Source organism: Gossypium hirsutum, chromosome D10 (assembly GCF_007990345.1).
Source record: "Gossypium hirsutum isolate 1008001.06 chromosome D10, Gossypium_hirsutum_v2.1, whole genome shotgun sequence".
NCBI lineage: Eukaryota > Viridiplantae > Streptophyta > Magnoliopsida > Malvales > Malvaceae > Gossypium > Gossypium hirsutum.
In genome coordinates, this window is record NC_053446.1 from 16,748,964 (window position 1) to 16,769,414 (window position 20,451).

At 34.6% G+C, this 20,451-nt stretch overlaps 1 protein-coding gene and 2 non-coding genes across 3 annotated transcripts; 2 read left to right on the forward strand and 1 right to left on the reverse strand.

Annotated features, from left to right (window-relative positions):
- Positions 1 to 1,217: 1,217 nt before the first annotated feature.
- Positions 1,218 to 1,324, reverse strand: LOC121222839 (small nucleolar RNA R71). Its single transcript, XR_005920209.1, has one exon. It is a non-coding gene; the product is annotated as a small nucleolar RNA R71 (small nucleolar RNA).
- Positions 1,325 to 4,317: 2,993 nt separating this feature from the next.
- On the forward strand, positions 4,318 to 7,223 carry LOC107915357 (uncharacterized). The gene is made up of 5 exons (XM_016844519.1): positions 4,318 to 4,715; positions 4,775 to 5,449; positions 5,574 to 5,779; positions 5,929 to 6,553; positions 6,695 to 7,223. The coding sequence occupies exons 1-5, from the start codon at positions 4,318 to 4,320 to the stop codon at positions 7,221 to 7,223; spliced, it is 2,433 nt and encodes an 810-aa protein (XP_016700008.1).
- A 780-nt stretch (positions 7,224 to 8,003) lies between these two features.
- On the forward strand, positions 8,004 to 8,110 carry LOC121222725 (small nucleolar RNA R71). Its single transcript, XR_005920093.1, has one exon. It is a non-coding gene; the product is annotated as a small nucleolar RNA R71 (small nucleolar RNA).
- The last annotated feature ends 12,341 nt before the right edge of the window (positions 8,111 to 20,451 follow it).

Consider the following 20,451-nt stretch of genomic DNA (forward strand, 5'->3'; position numbering starts at 1 on the left):
CCTCCTTTTTATTTCTTTTGAAGTTATTATGAGTTTCTTTATTTCTTATGGTTATTCTGACTTTGAGATGTTTTTATTCACGATTATGAACTAATTCCTAGATACATAGAGAAGATGAACCCTATGATGAATTCTATTATTTAATTTCTATTTTATGCATTAAATACTTGATTCTTGTTCTTAGTTATGTATGCTTATCTCTTGTTTTAATATTTTCAGGATATTAATTCATATTTAATGTGCTTAATCAGAGAAGCAAAAGTCCATATTTAAAAGTAGGTTTAGTATAATTGAGTGGAGTTGCATGCAATCCTAGAAATAGGACAACATAAATCTACCGAATTAGAGTTAAATCTAATAAGGGAACCCATAGATCGATTTAATACGACAATAGGGGTTTTACTTAGAAAGAAATTTAAATTAATCAACCTAAAGTTAGTTGTTCTTACTCTCGAAAAAGATATTAGCATAATTTAGAAATTTCTACGGATCAAGATACCAAGTGAATAAATCGTTTAGTTTAGATTCATAATAATATATGAAGTCTAGGCAAATTCTTTCTTGGGTATTGTCTCTCTCATTGGTTATCTTTCGGTTATTTTCCTTATTTATTTTCTGTTGAGTTCTTAGTTAAATTAATTTAGTAAATCTTAGTTTAAAACAATCACTCCAAATTGTCTGCTAAATAATAGGAAAACGATAATTACTAATACTTTTAATCCTCGTGGATACGGTATCTTTATTCGGCATAGCTATACTATTTATTGATAGATGCACTTGCCTTTTTCGTATTTTTAGTTAGTTCTGTGACACACATCAGTTAGTTTCAGTGTTGCTAGGTAAGCTCTCTTGTGGTCTTTCTGAGATAGGTTTGGCAAGATGTCCAATTTGATTTTCAAGCCCATGAATTGATGCTTGCTGATTTTTTAGTGTTGTTTCAGTGTTTTGGAATCGAGTTTCTGACACTAAAATAAATTTAGCCAACATCTCCTCAAGGTTCAGTTTCTTTTCTTGCTAATAAGGTTGTTGAAAACCCGAAAGAGGTTGTGACATTTGATTTCCTTGACCATCCTGGAAAAATCTGGATGAGTCCTCTATCCTACATTATAAGTATTGGAAAACAATGGTTGAATTTACTTCCACGAGGTTCTATCACGACTTGGGATCAAATGATTGAAAACTTTCTGTTGAAGTACTTCCTATCGACAAAAATAGCTAAGTTGAAAAACGACATCTTTTCTTTTGTTCAATTTAATATGGAGACATTATATGGTGCATGAGAGAGATTTAAAGATCTTTTGAGAAGGTGCCCTCATCGTGGGTTACCTTTGTGGTTACAAGTTCAAACCTTCTACAACGGTTTAAATCTATCAACTAGGCAATTAATTGATGCAATAGCTGGTGGAACACTGAATAAGAAAACACTTGAGGAAGCTCAAGATTTTATTGAAGAAATAGCACATTTAAGCGATTTTTTTTGTGGTCACCGTAGTGGAAATCTTGGATGCCTTCTGTTCTTAATTTTAAGTTTGTGTGTCTACCTTATTCTTTTGAATATTATGGCAGATTAAAGGGTGGTGCGTAGTGTGTATGCTTTGGTATCAAAGTTTTTTTTTCTCTTTCGGTGTTGTACGAGGCGATTAGACTGACGTGACTGTCTCTGACGTTGTTCTCATCAAAGTTGTTGACATCGCTGCAGGGATTTTTTCGCTGTTTCTTGTGGTGATTTTTGTCTAATCTACCTTTTGCTCTTATGATTCTTTTGGTCTTTTTTATCGTTTTTTTCTTTTAAAATTTTGTATGATCTTGGATTATGTGCATGGAATTTTGACATGCTTGCTGGAGTTGTGGAACCCACGGGGGTTGCGATTCTTATTGGTCTTTTTTTTTATTTCTTTAAGTACTCTTGGCGTCAGTTTATGGATGAAAAAGGTGTTATTAAACTCTTCACGTCCTTTTGTTTGGTCGCATGCATGTAGGGGTTTTGGGATCGTTTCTTGAACTCTGGTAAGGCAGGGCATTTGATTTGCGTTCTTTTGGTTGTTTTTTAGTTTTTTTTTATCTTTTTTATCTTCTTCTTTCTTCCTTTTTCCTTGTTTTATGTTCTCTTCCTTGTGATTAATCTCCTAGACTTCCAGTTTGGGTTTTTTCCTGGTCTCATCTACTTTTTTTAGGTTTTGCTGTTCTTGTTTCTAGTTCGCGTTGTCTTTGTTTGCACTGAGTGCTTGGCGGCCTCTGACTCTGGTCTTCTTGGCGTTTGCGTTTTCTTTGGGTTGAGGGTTTCTGGGGGTACAGGTTTCTTTTGGCTTCTATTAGTGCTTTCATATTTTTGTAGGCTTTTTTCGTGGCAGTTTTCCTTTTCGGTGGTGCCTATAGAGGAAAGGCCGAAAAGTGATATGCCACCATCGACGGATGAGTTAAATGAACTCCTGGAAAGGCTAAAATTCTCAGAAGAAGAGTCTGTTTAGGTTATCAATAAAAATGAAGACAATAGTACCCAAGGAATTGAAAATTGGGCGATCAGCAAAATTATGGCATCAGATAGCCCAAACAAAGAGGTGATGTATAGGGTATTCAAGTTGATGTGATATACAAAAGAAGAGCTGGATTTTGTGGCATTAAAAGAGGGGGTGGTGATAGTTAAATTTGGTTGTTTAGAGGACCGGAGCAGAATCCTTAACCTTACACCCTGGTTGTTTGATAGTTGCTTATTTTCGATGCTGCCGTTTGAGAAAGGAAATGACATAAATTCTTATGAATTCTGGTGGTCACCCTTTTGGCTTAGAGTCTATAATTTCCCAATAGAGCTCATGGCGCGTCAAACGGCTGTGGATGTAGGGAATTTTTTAGGAGAGCTGATTGCTATTGATTGGAAGGATCGATTTGGTGGATGGATAGAGTTCATGAGGCTTCAAGTAAAAATTGACGTGTCGAAACCCTTGAGGAGGGTGGTGAAACTTGTCGATAAAGACGGGGTCGAAACAATAGGGGTGATAAAGTATGAATGGCTGTCGGATTTTTATTATGTGTGTGGTCTTATAGGACATTCTTTTAAAAAATTGTAAAAAGAAAATAGAGGGAGTAGGGTCAAACGAACAAAATCTCCAGTACAGAAGCTAGTTGAAAGCACCGACTGTCAACTTGAACCAAGAAAGGGGATTGAGAAGGAATGGAGTGGAATTAATTCAAAAAAATGATGATAAGGAGGAGAGTAAAACTAATTCAAGGGATGAAAATGGGCAGAATGAATATAAAGGGAAGGAAAGTAGCTGCGAAGAAGAGTCATTGTCCATATCTCCCATGTATAGAATGAATCAAAATAATATGGGGGATGGAATGGGAAAGTTCAAGAGTAAGAGGAAGAGACAATGGGTCAAAATGGTAAAAATATGGAGGAGAGCCTAGCTAGAATCGTTAAGAGAAGAGAATTGTTTAGAATGTTTCACCTGGTAAGGCGGTGGCTGGCGATCAGCCCTTCCAAGAGCCATGAAAATCTTTTGCTGGAACTGTCGTGGGGTTGGTAATCTTGCAACAGTTCGTGAGTTGAAGCAACTCCTCGTTGCTAATGGTCCTAATGTTGCTTTTCTGTGTGAAACAAAAATCCATTCTAATAGTTTTTCTCGTATTCATTCTATATACAGGATGAAAGGTTGTTTGCCGGTCAGTTCGGAGGGTAAGAGAGGTGGTCTAGCTTTATTGTAGAGGGAGGGGGTGAAGGTTGAAGTGTAAAATTATTCTAATTACCATATTGACTCCCTGATTACTTTGGAGGAGAGTGTTGCGATTCAGTTTACTAGCTTTTATGGTCAAACTAACCCAACCCTAAGGAACCTCTCGTGGAATATGTTAAGGAGGGTAAAGAGGACGGTTAAAGAAGGCTAGATTGTGGGGGGCGATTTTAATACTATCCTAAACAATGCGGAGAAAGAGGGGGGCCGAAGAAAGTCGAGAGCCTCCATGGATGGTTTTCGTGATATTCTGGAGGAATTGTCTCTGGTTGATGTCAAAACTGGAAATGGTTGGTTCACGTGGTCTAATAACAGGGAGGGTGCCAACCACGTTAAAGAAAGGCTGGATAGGTTCCTGGTTTCGGAGGACTTGATCGAAAATTTACCTTTCATTTCTACTAATGTGGTTCGCCAGTCCAAGTCTGACCACGAGGAGATCTTGTTAAACACTCACAGAAATAAACCGATTGATAAGGGGAGCGACTACAGAACTTGTTTTAAGTACGATGTTTGCTGGGCTAAGGATCAGGAGGCTAGGGATCTCATTAGTCGGGTTTAGAATGACAACAAAAGTGATACTCTGACTAAGATGAATAATATTCGGGAGAAGCTGGGTCCGTGGCAATACCAAAAGTATAGAAGAATGAAGTATAAGATAAATGAACTGGAAAAGAAGATTGATAAAATATTTGATGGCACTAGTAGTGATGGTTTGTTGAATCTCCTGAATCCAGCTCGAGGTCAGCTGGGGCAATTGTATGACGAGGAAGAAAGATACTGGGCTCAGAGGGCTCGTAACCAGTGGCTTAGAAAAGGTGATAGGAACACTCGCTACTTTCATGTACGGGCTACGGGCCGAAAGAAGAAAAATAGAATCGATAAGCTTAAAGACAAGCAAGGTCTGTGGCACAGTTACAAGAATGAGATTTGCCAGGTCGTATGGAATTATTTCAATGATCTTTTCAAAACCTCATGCCGGGGAAGGAGGTCGATCTACACTTCATTCTGGAATGTATCTTCGACAACACGAATTGTTTCTTAAATAGTGAATTTAAGGATGAGGAAATTATGGTTGCTTTCAAGCAAATGGATCCCCAGAAAGCCCCTGGTATTGATGGCCTGCCTGGGAGCTTCTTCAAAGAGCATTGGACGATTGTTGGAAATAATGTCTTAAAGCTATGCCAGGACATCCTTCACGGTCATAAAAGCGTGGATTGCATTAACGATACCTTAATGGTTATGATCCTTAAGATTAATAATCCTTGCGAGATGACTAACTTTCGTGCAATTAGTTTATGCAGGTTCATTTATAAGATCATCTCTAAATTTCTGGCTAACCGGCTCAAAGTGGTGCTTCCCTTCTGTATCACCCAAAATCAAAGTACGTTCATTCCTGGTCGGATGATCCACAATAATGTTCTAGTTGCTCATGAGCTCATGAACTATCTTCGTAGCCCAAAGAACAGTCCTAACAAGGGCTGTGTGATTAAGCTTGACATGAGTAAAGCTTATGATCGGGTGGAGTGGAGTTTTATTAAAAAAGTGATGCTTAAAATGGGTTTCTCCAGAGATTGGATCAAGAAAATTATGAATTGTGTTAGCACGGTTCGATATAGAGCCAAATGTAATATGAATCTTACTGATATCATTGTTCCGGAAAATGGTTTTTGCCAAGGAGATCCCCTTTCCCCTTATTTCTTTTTTGTATGGATGTTTTTCCCGTATGTTGCTTTAAGCCCAAGAGAATAATAATATCAAGAGGATTCATGCGAGTAAAGACGGCCATAGAATTAACCATCTCTTTTTTGCTAATGATGCACTTTTGTTTGTTAGGAACTAACGCAGTGAAGTGGAAGCTTTCATGGAAATTTTGGACAGATTTATGAGGATGTCGGGACAAAGCATAAATCTAGAGAAATCAATGGTGTACTTTAGCCCCAAGACTCCTGTGCCTCATCGTGCAACTTTGAGAGATTTACTGAAAATGAAAGTGGTGGACAAGATCGATGGCTACCTTGTTCTGCCCATCCTTGTTACTAAGAGGAGATCGAGTCTTTTTTAGAACACCCTGGATCGTATTGCTAACAGAATCAATAGCTGGTCAAAACGCCTTTTACCAAATGGTGGCAAGGAGATTTTCGTTAAGTTCATTATTCAATCTATCCCTACTTATGCCTTCTCTGTTATTTTGGCCCCCAAGGGTGTGCTCAAAGAGATTCAATCGATGACGAGTTGGGTTTGGTGGGGTTGTGGGGAGAGAAAAAGGGCTGGAACATGTTGTCCTGGAATCGACTGTGTTACCCGAAAGGCATGGGGGGTCTTGGTTTGAGGGAGGTGGGGTTGTTTAACATTGATCTCTTTGGTAGACAGGTGTGGCGCCTCATAAACTGCAGGGACACCTTGTGTTATAAAGTTTTAAGCGCTAAGTACTTCCTTGGCGGTGATGTTTTTCACCCCAAGAATGTGGAAAAACCTTCTTTTACGTGGTTCAGCATTGCTAAGGCAGCTAATGCCCTTTATGAGGGTTTTGGTTGGACTGTTGGGAACGGCAGAAGTATTAAAATTTGGCATGATAATTGGGGCTTTGAAGGCATATCGGGTAAATCTATTTGTGTGGATAAAAGGCTGGTCAAGGAGGAAAATATGTGTGAGTTGTTTAACGACAGGAAGGATGGTTGGGATACTAAAAGGATTCTGGAGATCTATGGTGAAAACATGAAGGATCATATATGTAATATCCCTATTATTCATGATGGCCCGGACGATCAACGTATTTGGTTCCATAACCCTCATGGTGTGTTCTCCTCCAAATCTGCTTATTCGTGGTTGATCCTCAAACAGATTGGATTTGGCCCTCATAGGATTTTCTAGAGAATCATTTGGAATCTTAAAACCCTCTCCAAAATCTGCATTTTCTGCTGGAGACTTGGCCACAATATCTTGCCTACGTATGATAAAATTTCCAGCATCCGTAATTGTGTCAACGATATCTGCAAGCGTTGTGGTAAAGGGAGGGAAACTCTTATTCTTGCTATGAAGGACTGTCCGAAGGCTCGTGCTGTGCTGGAATTCAGTGGCCTTAACAATAAGTTCTTGGGCGGGGGTTGCTCTAGGTGCATTGACTGGATTGAAGACATTGCGCGTGAGCTGGATAATAAGGCGATCTCTGACTTTATCACTGTTCTCTGGAATATCTGGAATAGCAGAAACAATTGTATTTTCAGGAGGGTTGAGGATGATGCTAGAGTGACCTGGAAGAGAGCTGTGGCTTTGAGTAGGGACTTTCAGATTTTTAACCTGGTGGAAGACCCGTTGTTGCCGAGAAAGACTGTGACTAAAACTTGGCAGAAACCACACCAAGGGGTGTTGAAGATTAATTTTGACGCCTCTGTTCAGGGAGAGAAAGTGTTCTACGGTTTGGTTGTTAGGGACACTGATGGGTTTGTTCATGGGGGTCGGATGGGTTTTATGGATAAAGTGTTGCCAATAGAGTAGGCTAAGCTGCTGGCTATGGAAGAAAGCTTAAAAATCGCCCGGTTAAATAATTGGAAAAACCTGGAGCTTGGGTCAGATTGCGCCAGTCTTGTCAACTGCTTCAATAACAGGAACAATGACTTGACTTTGTTGGGCTATCGCTTGCGGGAAATCCATAGGTAGTCCCTTTATTTTAGCTTTTTTAATTTCAGATGGGTCCCTCGGTGTTGTAATAAAGTTGCCAATTTTATTTGTAATTGGGCCAAAGTTAACAATTGTAATATGGATTTCAACATGGACTATCCTTCGGAGATCCATGATATTGTTTTAAATGATGTTATTAATTGAGTTTTGACCATCGGGTCTTTTTATCAAAAAAAAAGTATTGCTATAAGGGTTATTTTGATGTCTAGAATTATTACCTAAAAAAGCTGACTTGCTCATGCTCCATGATAGACTTGAAGGGTGAATATTCTGGATTAATCATCTTCGCTCTATTCACATCACATTGCATCACTGGATTTACCTACTTAGAAAAATTCAAACTATCAAATTTTTTATTCAGTGCTCCACTTGGCTTGCCAACATAATAATTGCATCTATATTAAAACACTGGTTGCTTTCATCGGTTTTGTTCTCATGACTTTCTACTGATAGTTATTTAGTGCTAATTCTTCAATAAAATCTTGAGCTTCCTCAGGTGTTTTCTTATTCAGTGTTCCACCAACTATTGCATCAATTAATTGCCTAGTTGATAGATTCAAACCGTTGTAGAAGGTTTGAACTTGTAACGAAAAAGGTAACCCATGATGAGGGCACCTTCTCAAAAGATCTTTAAATCTCTCTCATGCACCATATAATGTCTCCATATTAAATTGAACAAAAGAAGAGATGTCGTTTCTCAACTTAGCTATTTTTGTCGATAGGAAGTACTTCAACAGAAAGTTTTCAGTCATTTGATCCCAAGTCGTGATAGATCCTCGTGGAAGTGAATTGAATCATTATTTTGCCTTACTCCTTAAAGAGAATAGGAATAACCGTAAGCATATGACATCATCAGAATTGCCAATGATTTTGAATGTGTTACAAATCTCTAGAAAGTTAGCCAAATAAGTATTCGGATTTTTATCTTGCAAACCATCAAACTGAACATACTGTTGTACCATCTGAATTGTGTTCGGCTTCAATTCAAATTGTTTGCAGCAATGGTAGGTCTCATAATACTCGATTTAGTCCCAATCAGAGTAGGCTTAGCGTAATCATACATAGTCCGAGGAATAGGACCTGTAGGAGATAGTTGATTATTTTGATTACCAACCATCTCCACAACAATATCATTTTCCTCTTGATCTTCTACTATATTCTGTTGATTTTGCCTTTCTTCTCTAACCTCTCTACAATTTCTACTAGTCTTTTTATCTTACTGTCAAAAAGTAATGGATCCAACGGGTTTCCTCTAGTTATAAATCAAAAGAACTTGTCAGAAGCAAACAAACGAAAAATTAGAATGAAAAAATTAAATTAAAAACAAAAATATTAAAATTAAAATAAAAAATGGCTAAATTAATAGAAATAAAGTTTTCCTAATATTTTAGTCCCTAGTAACAGTGCCAAAAACTTAATGCAGTCGTAAACCAACTAAAAAACTGACAAACACAAGTACACCTATCAATTAATAGTATAGGTACGGTGAGCATAGATATCGTTCCCACGAAGACTAAAAGTACTAGTAATTATCCTCTTTCTATTATTTAATCGACAAATTGGAGTGATTGATTAAAAACTAAAATTAACTAATTAAATTAACTAAAAAACACAACAAAGAACAAATCTGGAAAATAATCAAGTAAACAACCAAGAAACGAAACAATACCCAGGAAAGCATTCACCTAGATTTCATCTGTCACTATTAATCTAAATTATGCAATTTCTTCACTTAGTATCTTGATCCATAGAAATCCCTAAATTATGTTAATATCTCTCTTCAAGACTAAGAACAACTGACTCTATGTTGATTAATTAAAATTTCTTTCTAATTAAAACCCTATTTTCGCATTAACTCGATCTATGGATCCCCCTATTAGATTTGACTCTAATCCGGTAGATTTATGTCGTCCTATTTCTAGGATTGCATGCAACTCCACTTAATTATATTAGACCTACTATTAAACAGTGTGTATTCCTCCTCTGATTCAAGCACATCAAATAGGGATTAATAGTCTAGAAATATTAAACCAACAATTAAGCACACATAATTGAGAACAAGATCCAAGTATATATTGCGTAAAAACATAAATCAAATAACAGAATCCATCCTAGGGTTCATCTCCCTAGGTATTTAGAAAATTAGTTCATAATCGCAAATAAAAACATCTTAAAGACAACATAACCACAAGAAACAAGAAAAGCCATAATAAACTTCAAAGAAATCAAAAGAAGACCTTCAATCTTGACAGAAATATGCTTTAGAGTTGGCTTGAATGGTATTTTCTGAGTTTTTTTCTTCGATAATATCTAACAGCTTACTCCCTTATTCTTATATTTGGTATATATAGGTCTTAGAATGCCCGAAAAACCTAAAGAATTGTGTTTTTTTTTGCGTTTCTAGAGTACAATTCATGAAATCCACACGATTTGGCACATGGCCGTGGCAGCCCGTATGGCTCACACGATCATGTGTCCAACCCGTGTGGAATGGCCCAGCCTGTGTGGCTCTTGAAACTTGCTTCGATTTTCTGATTTTCTCTCCTTTTACTCCCAAATGCTCTCCTAAGTATAGAAACATGAATTTAATGAATTAGGAGCATAAAATTCACCATTTTAAATCAAAAAATCATCCAAATGCTCTCCTCTCAGTGTCATCTATCTAAATCTTTCACTAGAGGCATCAACTTTAGTGTAATATGCAATTCAATACAATTAAGTAAACAAATAACCAAAGTATAGATAATAACTTAAGTAATTTATCATCAATCAACCAATAAAATGATTCAACAGATGATTAAACTTAAATCCCAAACAATGAATGTAACACCCCGTACCCGAGACCGTTGTCGGAGTCGGACACGAGGGGTTCACAGACTAAATTCGCTTACTATCGCAGTCCATTTTAAAATTTTCCAGGCAGTTGGCTAACTGCGACACTGTCACCTTAAAAATCATATCTTGAGTTTCACAACTCAAAAATCAGTTTTGTAATTTTTCCCTGAAACTAGACTCATATTCCCATCTACATATTTTTTTCTAGAATTTTTGGTCGGGCCAATTAGTACAGTCTATTAGTCAAAGTCTCCCATGTTACAGGGATCGACTACACTGACCTTTGCACATTACGACTTGGATATCTCCCTGCACAGAGCTTCAATACTGATACCGTTTGTTTCTATAGAAACTAGACTCATAGAGGAATCTATACATATATGGAATGACTCCTAATTATCTCTGGTTAATTTATAATGAATTTCCAAAGTCGGAACAGGGAATCCAGAAACCGTTCTGGCCCTGTCTCACGAGAACCTGAATATCTCTTAACATACTATCCATATTATCGTTTCGTTACTTTCCTATGAAAATAGATTCATCAAGGTTCGTTTACATAATTTATTCATTATTTAATTCCAATCCTACTATTTTTAGTGATTTTCCAAATCTACATCACTGCTGCTGCCAGCATCTGCCTTTAAGGTAGACTTTACCTATTTCATAGTTTCCATGATTCAACTAGCCCTTTTAGCATAAATAGCACAAATTATGATAGTGATTAACCATCCCATACCAAATGATTATAACATTATGCTCAAACATATATAAGCCATTTTCGCATGGCTATATACATTAACCAAAATATTCTTCCGCCACTAGTCTATTTTATACATGCCATAAGATAATCCAAAACATAGCAGTACCAAACAGTGGATAGTGATAGTGTGACTAGTTGCTGACGATCCCCGAGCCTGTAGCTTCGCAATGAGATCTATAAAACAGAGGAAACAGAGTAAACGGAGTAAGCATTACAATGCTTAGTAAGTTTTAAGCAGTGTCAACAGATAACAATCAAATTATAACATAGTTGTTCGTATTTTTATTTCACTCTTCCTTCGGGCATACCATCCCTTTTCCGAATATGCACATCTCATCATATACAATAGGCAGATAAACTTTCACATAAAAGTGAGCTCATGTGACATAGATATATCGTATGATTTCACATCACCTCTCACACTGATCCGATGTCACATAATCATAGGAATAGTCTCATAGATTGCTCTCGTATGCATCACATAACTACCTTATGATTTAGTGCAAATCAAGCTCACATATAAACTTGGAGTACATACCTGTTTAACATTTCGCATTGAATATATTTATAAGCAATTCTTATTACGAAGTCTTACCCGGACATAATCTCCACACGAAGTTATCGGGTCTTACCCGGACAAAATTCCCACACGTAGTCATCGGGTCTTTAGAGCTCGGATATAGTACGAGCACGAAGCTTACGGACATTAATCAGTGATAATATTCTCGCATAAAGCCTGCGGGGTTTTAACCCGGATATAGTACTGACACAAATGCCCTTCGGGACTTATCACATTTATGCACTTTCACATCCATCACGTTGGCCACTCGGCCCTGTCACATATATACACTTTCACATTCATCACATCGGCCATTAGGCCTTATCACATATATACACTTTCACATTCATCACATCGGCCATAGGCCTTATCACATATATACACTTTCACATTCATCACATCGGCCATTAGGCCTTATCACACATATACACTTTCACATTCATCACATCGGCCATTAGGCCTTATCACGGCCATTAGGCCTTATCACATATATACACTTTCACATTCATCACATCGGCCATTAGGCCTTATCACATATATACACTTTCACATTCATCACATCGGCCATTAGGCCTTATCACATATATACACTTTCACATTCATCACATCAGCCATTAGGCTTTATCACATATATATACACTTTCACATTCATCACATCGGCCATTAGGCTTTATCACATATATATACACTTTCACATTCATCACATCGGCCATTAGGCCTTATCACATATATACACTTTCACATTCATCACATCGGCTAACACTTTCACATTCATCACATCGGCCATTAGGCCTTATCACATATATACACTTTCACATTCATTACATCGGCTATTAGGCCTTATCACATATATACACTGTCTTGGCTGAATCTACATCTATCATTTTCCAATATCACAATTTAGAATTCACGTATGGGTTTAATCAATAGCTTATGAGCAACTAGAACAAGTTTATCAAGGTTTACAACACAATCTCAAATTCAGCACAAGCTGTTTTTCCTGAGCAATAGTCACTAAATCATTTATAACTGGAGCTACAAAACTCCAAATCACTTTCCGTTAATTTTTCCTGAATATAGACTCGTATATCTTCCATCCATAAAATTTCCAGAATTTTAGGTTTGGCCAATCAATACCAGATTTTTCTTAAAGTTTCCCCTGTTTCACTGTTTGACTAATCTGACCACTCTTCACTACGAATCAGATTTATCATTTTACAGAATTCAAAATGTGTTGTATTTGATTTCATTTGAAACTAGACTCATTAAGGAGTCTAAGCATATAAATTTTATCTTATAACCATTTTCTTACAATTTATAATGATTTTCTAAAAACGGAACAGAGGATTACAGTGTCATTCTGCACTGTCTCACACAACTTTAAATATCTCATTATCGGAAATAAATTTTCTTACATGGTTTCTTTTATAAGAAACTAGACTCATTAAGCTTTAATTTCATAATTTATTCAGCCTCCCATTCAACTCCAACAATTTATGGTGATTTTCTAAATTCATGTTACTGCTGCTGTCCTGAGCAGGTTTATCACAATTTTACTCTTCTGACATATCCTTTTAGCACTTCATAATATCATATCCATTTGGCAACATATCATATCAATAACTTACCTATACTTCATAATAGCCATTAGGCTATATGCATAAAAATTTACAATAGAGTTATGATTCTTTTAATATGTGCTTAACATATCATACTCAATCACATTATAGGCTTTAATACTTAAAACTTACCTCGATCGCTAATGTACGTCAATTCCGACTATTCGACCAATTTCCCTTTTTCCACGATCCGACTTTGTTTCCATAAGCTCTTGATGCTTAATCAACAATTTTTAACTTCAAATTTGCAAACAGCAATGTCATCACTTTACATAACAGAAATTAAATTTCATTACTTAAACTATCCACGACAATCACCTTCCGAGCACCTTAATTTTCTTTAAGCTAAACCACCTCATAGTATACATATACACATTCGGCTAATTATAAAACAAATCAGCACTCATAACCGAATCATTGACTAAAATCACATTCGGTAATATGCTTTTAAATAATTTCAATATTTATTAACATCTAAAACTAATTTGCTTGGGGTGCCATGAATTATTCAAATCGGCCGAATATCATTGAATCTCTAAAATCATGCTTATAACCACTTGGCCGAGTTTCACATTTCAAAGCCACATATATATATTATTCAAAGTATTTAACAACACTTAAAAATCCAAAACCATAAAACTCAATTCATATAACACCAAACTCAATGCTAAATCACCCTAGGCACATTCGGCACTAGCACAAGCACACACACATTTAACTTTTCTAAAATTCAACTTTAACAAGCTTCCTATGCTTCCATGATAAAAACCGAATGCTCATCTTACCACCAACATGCATATTTAATTATCTCAAGCCTCTCTTAATCAATTTTATTCATAATAGCATGAACTCAACAATCCATTACTCATACAAAACAACATAACCGAAAACCTTACTCATTCCAAAAATTCAAATCTCAACTTGGTCACAAAAATAACTTGATATCTCACCAACACAACATCAACACCAAGCAAGAATGATGCATCCATAGCCGAGTGTCATTTCCATCACATAGCAAGATTTAGACCATGGGCTAGGTAGAACTCAAGCTAACAACTAAAACATGCACGCATCTCATGGAACATCATCAAACATACCTTAGCCTAGTTACATGCATGGCCGAACCTCTTCAATCTTTCTTCTTCCTTCCTCCTTAAAATTTTCGGCCAAGGATGAACCAAAGGATGAACACTTTTTTTTTGTTTTTCTTTCCTTCAACTCACAGCAAGGGGGGGGGACAATCACACATATCCTTTCTTTTTTTTTGTTTCTCATCCTACTAACACTAATATTTTATTGCCCATGCTCTTTATTTTATTGTTTCCTCCCATGATGCACCAACACAACATGTCTATGACATGTTTTGCCCATCACCCTTTGTCCATCCTAATGTCATGGTCGGCCACTACTAGATGGGGGGGAAAATTGACATGCAAGTCCCCCCTTTTTCAACATGCACTAATAGGTCCTTATGTTTTGATCTATCACATTTCAAAAATGTCACACATAAGTCCTATTAACTAAATTCACATGAAATTTACTAAATCGAAGCTTAAAATTTTCACACATTTATTTTAGACAATAAATATCATGTTCAAATAATTTGGTTACTCGGTTTAGCGGTCCCGAAACCGCTTTCCGACTAGGGTCAAATTAGGGGTGTCACAATCAATTTATCAAACACACGATAGACATAAAATATAAAAGATAAGGGTTAAGAAAATGCTCATTCAATGATGTAAATCTAATGAAGTATGCGCGTTTAATGCATCTCAATTTACAAAATCTTCAACAAAATATAAGAAATAAAAAAATGAAAATAAAAATTTGTTCTAAAAAAAGAAAATGAAAAAGAAAAGAAAATCAAATATAAAAAATACACAAATTAAAAAGTCTAATTGTTTACCCTTAGCTTTTTTACCCAAAAGATCTATAAATTGATATTTATAGTCTTTTCTAATTTAACCTACAAAAGACAGGTTTGTCCTCACTTAAAATCTGAATTGAGGCTGGTTTGTCTCCAAAATACCCTTTATGCATTTTCCTCATCAAGGTTCGGTGTCGCAACATCAATACCTTGGTGTCGTGACATCTTCGATAATCTACTCAAATAGATGTTTTTAGTTTCAATGTTGTGACAACAACCCTTTGGTGTCACAACATTGTCCTCAAGAGACTTGACTTATTCATCTGCAAAGGTTGTGACAGGGGTTGTGACTAGTGCTGCCACATCATTGGCCTAATGTTGCAACCCAAGTGTTGGTATTGCAACAACAAGTCCTTGGTGTCACGGCCTCAGAGGTAGTCCACTTGATCGTGCCATTTGGTGAAGTCCAACTCCTTAGTTGATAACAAAAACATTAGTGTTACGACAACAACATCTTGGTGTTATGACTTTGACTCTAATTCAAGCTCCTCTTTTCATTTGTGCATCAATTAGGTGCCTGAAACAAGCTCAACTCAAATATTAAGTCCTTAATGGAATATACTTCGCATTTTATTCAGAAAAGCATTAAAACACGATAAAAACTAAAATTAAGTATGAAATCTATAAAGTGAAGAAATATAACAAATGACACAATAAAATAATCGAGAATAAGCTCTTTAAGTGTTTAAAGAACTTAATTTGGCGTATATGAATACACTAGATCAAAATGCTAACCACAATATTCGTATCCATGCCCATATTTGAAGAATCAGACAACAACCATTTAGTTCATCAATAGGTTCTCAAGTTTCCTTACAAAGCGCTTTATAAAGATATGTTGGAGTCACTGAATCCTAACTAAATGTATCAGTTGTATGAAAAGATTCCAATGAAGGATGATACATGGTATGAACTTTGTTGCCATACTAGTCTAGAAATAACATTTATCTTACCTTCCAAAACATCCAAACTCTAGCATATCAATCCATCTCCTCCATAGTTGCATGTGACGGAGGGGTTGATTTGAGAATCCTCTCCAATAATGTGCATTTCACTCGATTACCTCTAATTCATTCTCTTTCTTAGATGGAACAACACTCAACAACCAATCACACTCGTAATCTCATCAATGTTACTAGCTCTGATTATCGCTTGCTTGTCAATTGGAAAACATATTATTAAAGCGACATCTTCTAGCGTTATAGTCACTTCTTCACATAGAAAATGGAATGTAAGTGTTTTTGGCTCTATCTTTCCAACAAGGCGAAAAGCAATTTTAGTAATCATAAAAACTTTTTTAATCATAGATGCATCTTATAAACCAACACTCCTCAAATGGTCTATGATATATCCATTGGACTTCTAGAATTTTAAATTATATCAAGCAGAAACAACTTGTTCTTGTCATTGTTAAAAATATAAAAAAAATTATTTATTTTTTCAAAAATATTAAAAAATGTTTCCATAAAAATTAAAAAACTAAAAAATTGAGTTAAAAATTTTACCATATTGATGGTAGAATTTGCTACATGTTTTTGAAACCTTAAAGCTATCATTTTCACCTAGAAAAGTGTTAGAGTTATATGACCAAAATCCCATCACTTGTTAAAGAAATAAAATACAGTGGCAAATTGGGGTTGCGACTCTGGCCCTCGTGGTAAGGGCCATGCCACATAAGTAGAATCTATATAGAATGACACTTCTTCTATTTGACATTGATTAGAATAAAGGTTGTCAACCTTTAAATAGATGTAGTCGAAACTCTTCTTGTATCATTCGTTTTTTCAACATTAGTGAATTTTTTCTCCTTTCCCCGTGACTTTTTTCTTGAAAGGGATTCCACGTAAAATCCAAGTGTTCTTATTTTTCGACTATTCTATTGCCATTATTGACATCTATAATAACAAAAAGAAGTAGGGAACAAATTTTTCTAGAGAGTTTGAAAATATTTTCATAGGAAGTAAGAGAAATGGTGAGGGTATTTATAAGAGAAAAAGTTGACTCCTAAAGGCATCTATTATTTTGTATTAAATGAGTTGGTCGGGCCAACGAACAAATAACTTTTCTAGTTAAATTTCACAATTTTAACCTCAACTTAATCTCAACATCCATGAAAGTCGAGGCTCTATTGATTGCACTTTACAATCCTTCCCTCTTAACATATAAGACATATACTTTTATATTGATTTGTCATAACACTAAACTTAATACCTATAAATGTTGAAACAACCCTTAAAAACACATTCTAAAAAGTAGTTTTTCAGAATACATATTATAATAAATATAAAAAATTACAACATTTTAAATAAAAAAACCACTAATATTATATTAAGAATAATTATATTTTTAATTAAAAAATTATATTGGCACTCATTCAATACTTGAACGTTCCCATCCTTACATCTTAAAAAAAAAATTACTTGCTATCTCTTGATGTACTTTTGAATTTTTTTTGGATTATGTTAATTCTAAATATTCAAATTTTAATTAAATTATATTTTTAAGATAAAAAGTTGATTAAAGAATCAAAATTGTAATTACATTAACATAATAGTTTTTGTGATAATCTACTCGTACTTCATTATTAACTTAAATTTTTTTCTTAAATTTTATCAAATTTGATGAAAACTTTTGATTTTTTTATTATTTTTACTCTTTTTTAATTTTTATGAAGTACACATAGATTACTATATGAGATATTAGTCAATGCCTTTAAAATTTTAATAGTTTAATCAATTTTTTCACTTAAAAAAATAATTTAAATAAATTTTAAAATTTGAGAACAAAAGTGATAAAAAAATTAAAACTAAATTTAAAAAATGATAAGCATTCAAGGTTAAATTAACCTTTATGCCTTTAGAAAAACTACTCACTATCTATCAATATATGGCTTCATTTCATTTTCACATTTCTAAATATTGGCATTTAACTCTTTTTTTTTCATATAATCATGCTCAAAACTCATTTTACTACTAAATTTGATAAAAACTTAATTTATAGTAGTATTTATATATTTTGTAATAAAATTTAAATTAAAAAAAACCTATTTACTATTGTATAATCAGGGCGTAGTAGGCACCTTGGCTCGATGGGATAATTTTGATTGTAGTGCCTCTCAAATATCAATTATTCAATTTAATCTTTTTAACTTTTTTAATTGGAATAATCACAATTTTGGCCCTTTTCAAAAGTTGAAAATTTAATTTAAAGTATTTTAATACAATTTTTTTTTAGCTTTAACTCACATAAATTTTGGTTTCGCCCCTATGAATAATTATTTTGATTGAACTAAGATGAATTTGAAAAAATATATACACATTTAAGATACAAACCTAATGAACTAATTCGATTGTTGAACAGGTTTACATTATACTTCTCCTAAGTTAATACTTGAAATTAAATTAAGTTTTTTTTCTGCCTTTTTTGTACATAAATAAATAGATGATTTAATTGGTTACTGTTGTGACTCCATGGTTAATGGCTATCATTTGGTAGGTAAGAAGTTAATTTTATTTGATGGTGAAATTTAACATGATAGAAATGAAAAGGACGAAGGCATTGGGATTGGGGTAGGGTTGGTTTTGTTTGGTAGTGGAAGAGTCAGAGTACTGGGGGAGGGGACAGGTAATACAGAAGCCGTGGTATTCATTGCCAAAGGGACCCCCCCCCCCCCCAAAAAAAAAAAATTACCCATTTTCATTAACCCATCAAAAGTCTTCCCAATTTCATTTATTTCAACCGCAAAAAAGGGAAACCCACCCACCTCACTCCCTTGTCTTTTGCACATTTAGCCTTTGTCAATAATTTTGTACTCTTTGAGGGCCCTTCCGACAGTGAAGTAGGCTTAGAGAGGGTATTGAAGTAGTGGCTGATATTGTGAAATTCATCGTCATTCATTTTCATTTTTTGGTAGATCATCGTCTATCATCATCATTATCATTTTTTGCTTTTGTTTTATGATATTATATCTATATTCGACTTAGACATGTGATGATATAAGAAGTGATATGAGAAGCACCCTTGAATTACCTTCCATTTTACATAATTCCGATGGTTATCCATTTACTGGACACCCACTGTATTCACACTTCCATCAAGTCACCTACTAATGATGGACCCTATTAGGCCACTCGCTAATAGTATTTGAACTTAATTTCTTTTAATTTGATACTGAAGTTCCATTTTTTATTCAAATACTTAAACTTGATACATATTTTAATTTTGTATTGGTACCTAAACTTGAAGAACTTTTTCTTAATTTGGTATCTAAATTTATTAAATATTATACAAATTATCCGAATACACTAACAATAGGTTTTTCTTAATGAGGGGATAGAAATAAATAATGTATGCTTGACATGTATCAGATAACATGGAATTTAATGGAATGAGTGATTACACTTGGAGTTTTCTTTGTTTTGCTAAATATGATCAAATTTTAGTTTTCATATGAGTTGAGATTACTTTAACTGCTAATGACAAGAATGATTTAAAGGCCTAAGTGTGTTAAATAATTGTGCTTTGAGTTTATGCTTAACAAGTGGATATTGAAGAAGAAAACAAGAGTATTAAAAACCCAAAATAAAAGAAACTTGTCGAAACCATTTTTTGAAAACAAAAAATTTAGTTATCGACTTTAAAAAACAAAAATTGGAGTCGCCACCGATCCTTTATTGATGTGTGATCGGCTCACCTTAAAAATGACTCTGGTCTACGAAATTTGAGAAAACGGGTTCGGGAGTCAATTACGCACGAGGAAGGGTTAGCACCCTCGTAACGCCCAAAAATCAGTACCAAATTGATTATTTGATGTCTTAATATTGAGGGTTAAAAATATTTTTAAAATTCAAATGATGAAATCTGAAAAGGATAATCAATTATTCAAGTCATGTGAAGAAATTGAGACCCAATACGTAAGGGTACAATTTTCTCAAAATCCCTGAATTTTGAATATCACTTTTGCCTTATAAGTAAATCTTCGTTTCGAGAAAGCAATTATGTCATGCCCAATACGTTAGGACATAACAAATTAAGTTCCCAAAAATGATTTTTACTTATATATTTTAAATAACGAATATTCTCGATTATTTAGAATTAACAAAGAAAATCGGAACCCAATACGTTAGGGCTCAATTTTCCTCGAAAATCCCTAACTTTGAATATCGTTTTTATTTTGAAAACCTTTGAATCATAAAAAAATGATTTTAATGTTTAAACAAAATCAAAATGTTTATTTTTAAAAAGTATGATAAGATATTGATGCATATATATACATGTATACAAAAATAACAAAAATAACAAAATAAAAATAAAAAAAATAAAATTTATAAAATAAAAATAAAATT

Coding starts and splice junctions, on each gene's coding strand:
- LOC107915357 (XM_016844519.1), top strand. CDS start 4,318: ATGAATAATATTCGGGAGAAGCTGGGTCCGTGGCAATACCAAAAGTAT. Junction 5,450..5,573: donor TTTGTATGGATGTTTTTCCC/GTATGTTGCTTT, acceptor GAACTAACGCAG/TGAAGTGGAAGCTTTCATGG. Junction 6,554..6,694: donor TCCAAATCTGCTTATTCGTG/GTTGATCCTCAA, acceptor TAAAATTTCCAG/CATCCGTAATTGTGTCAACG.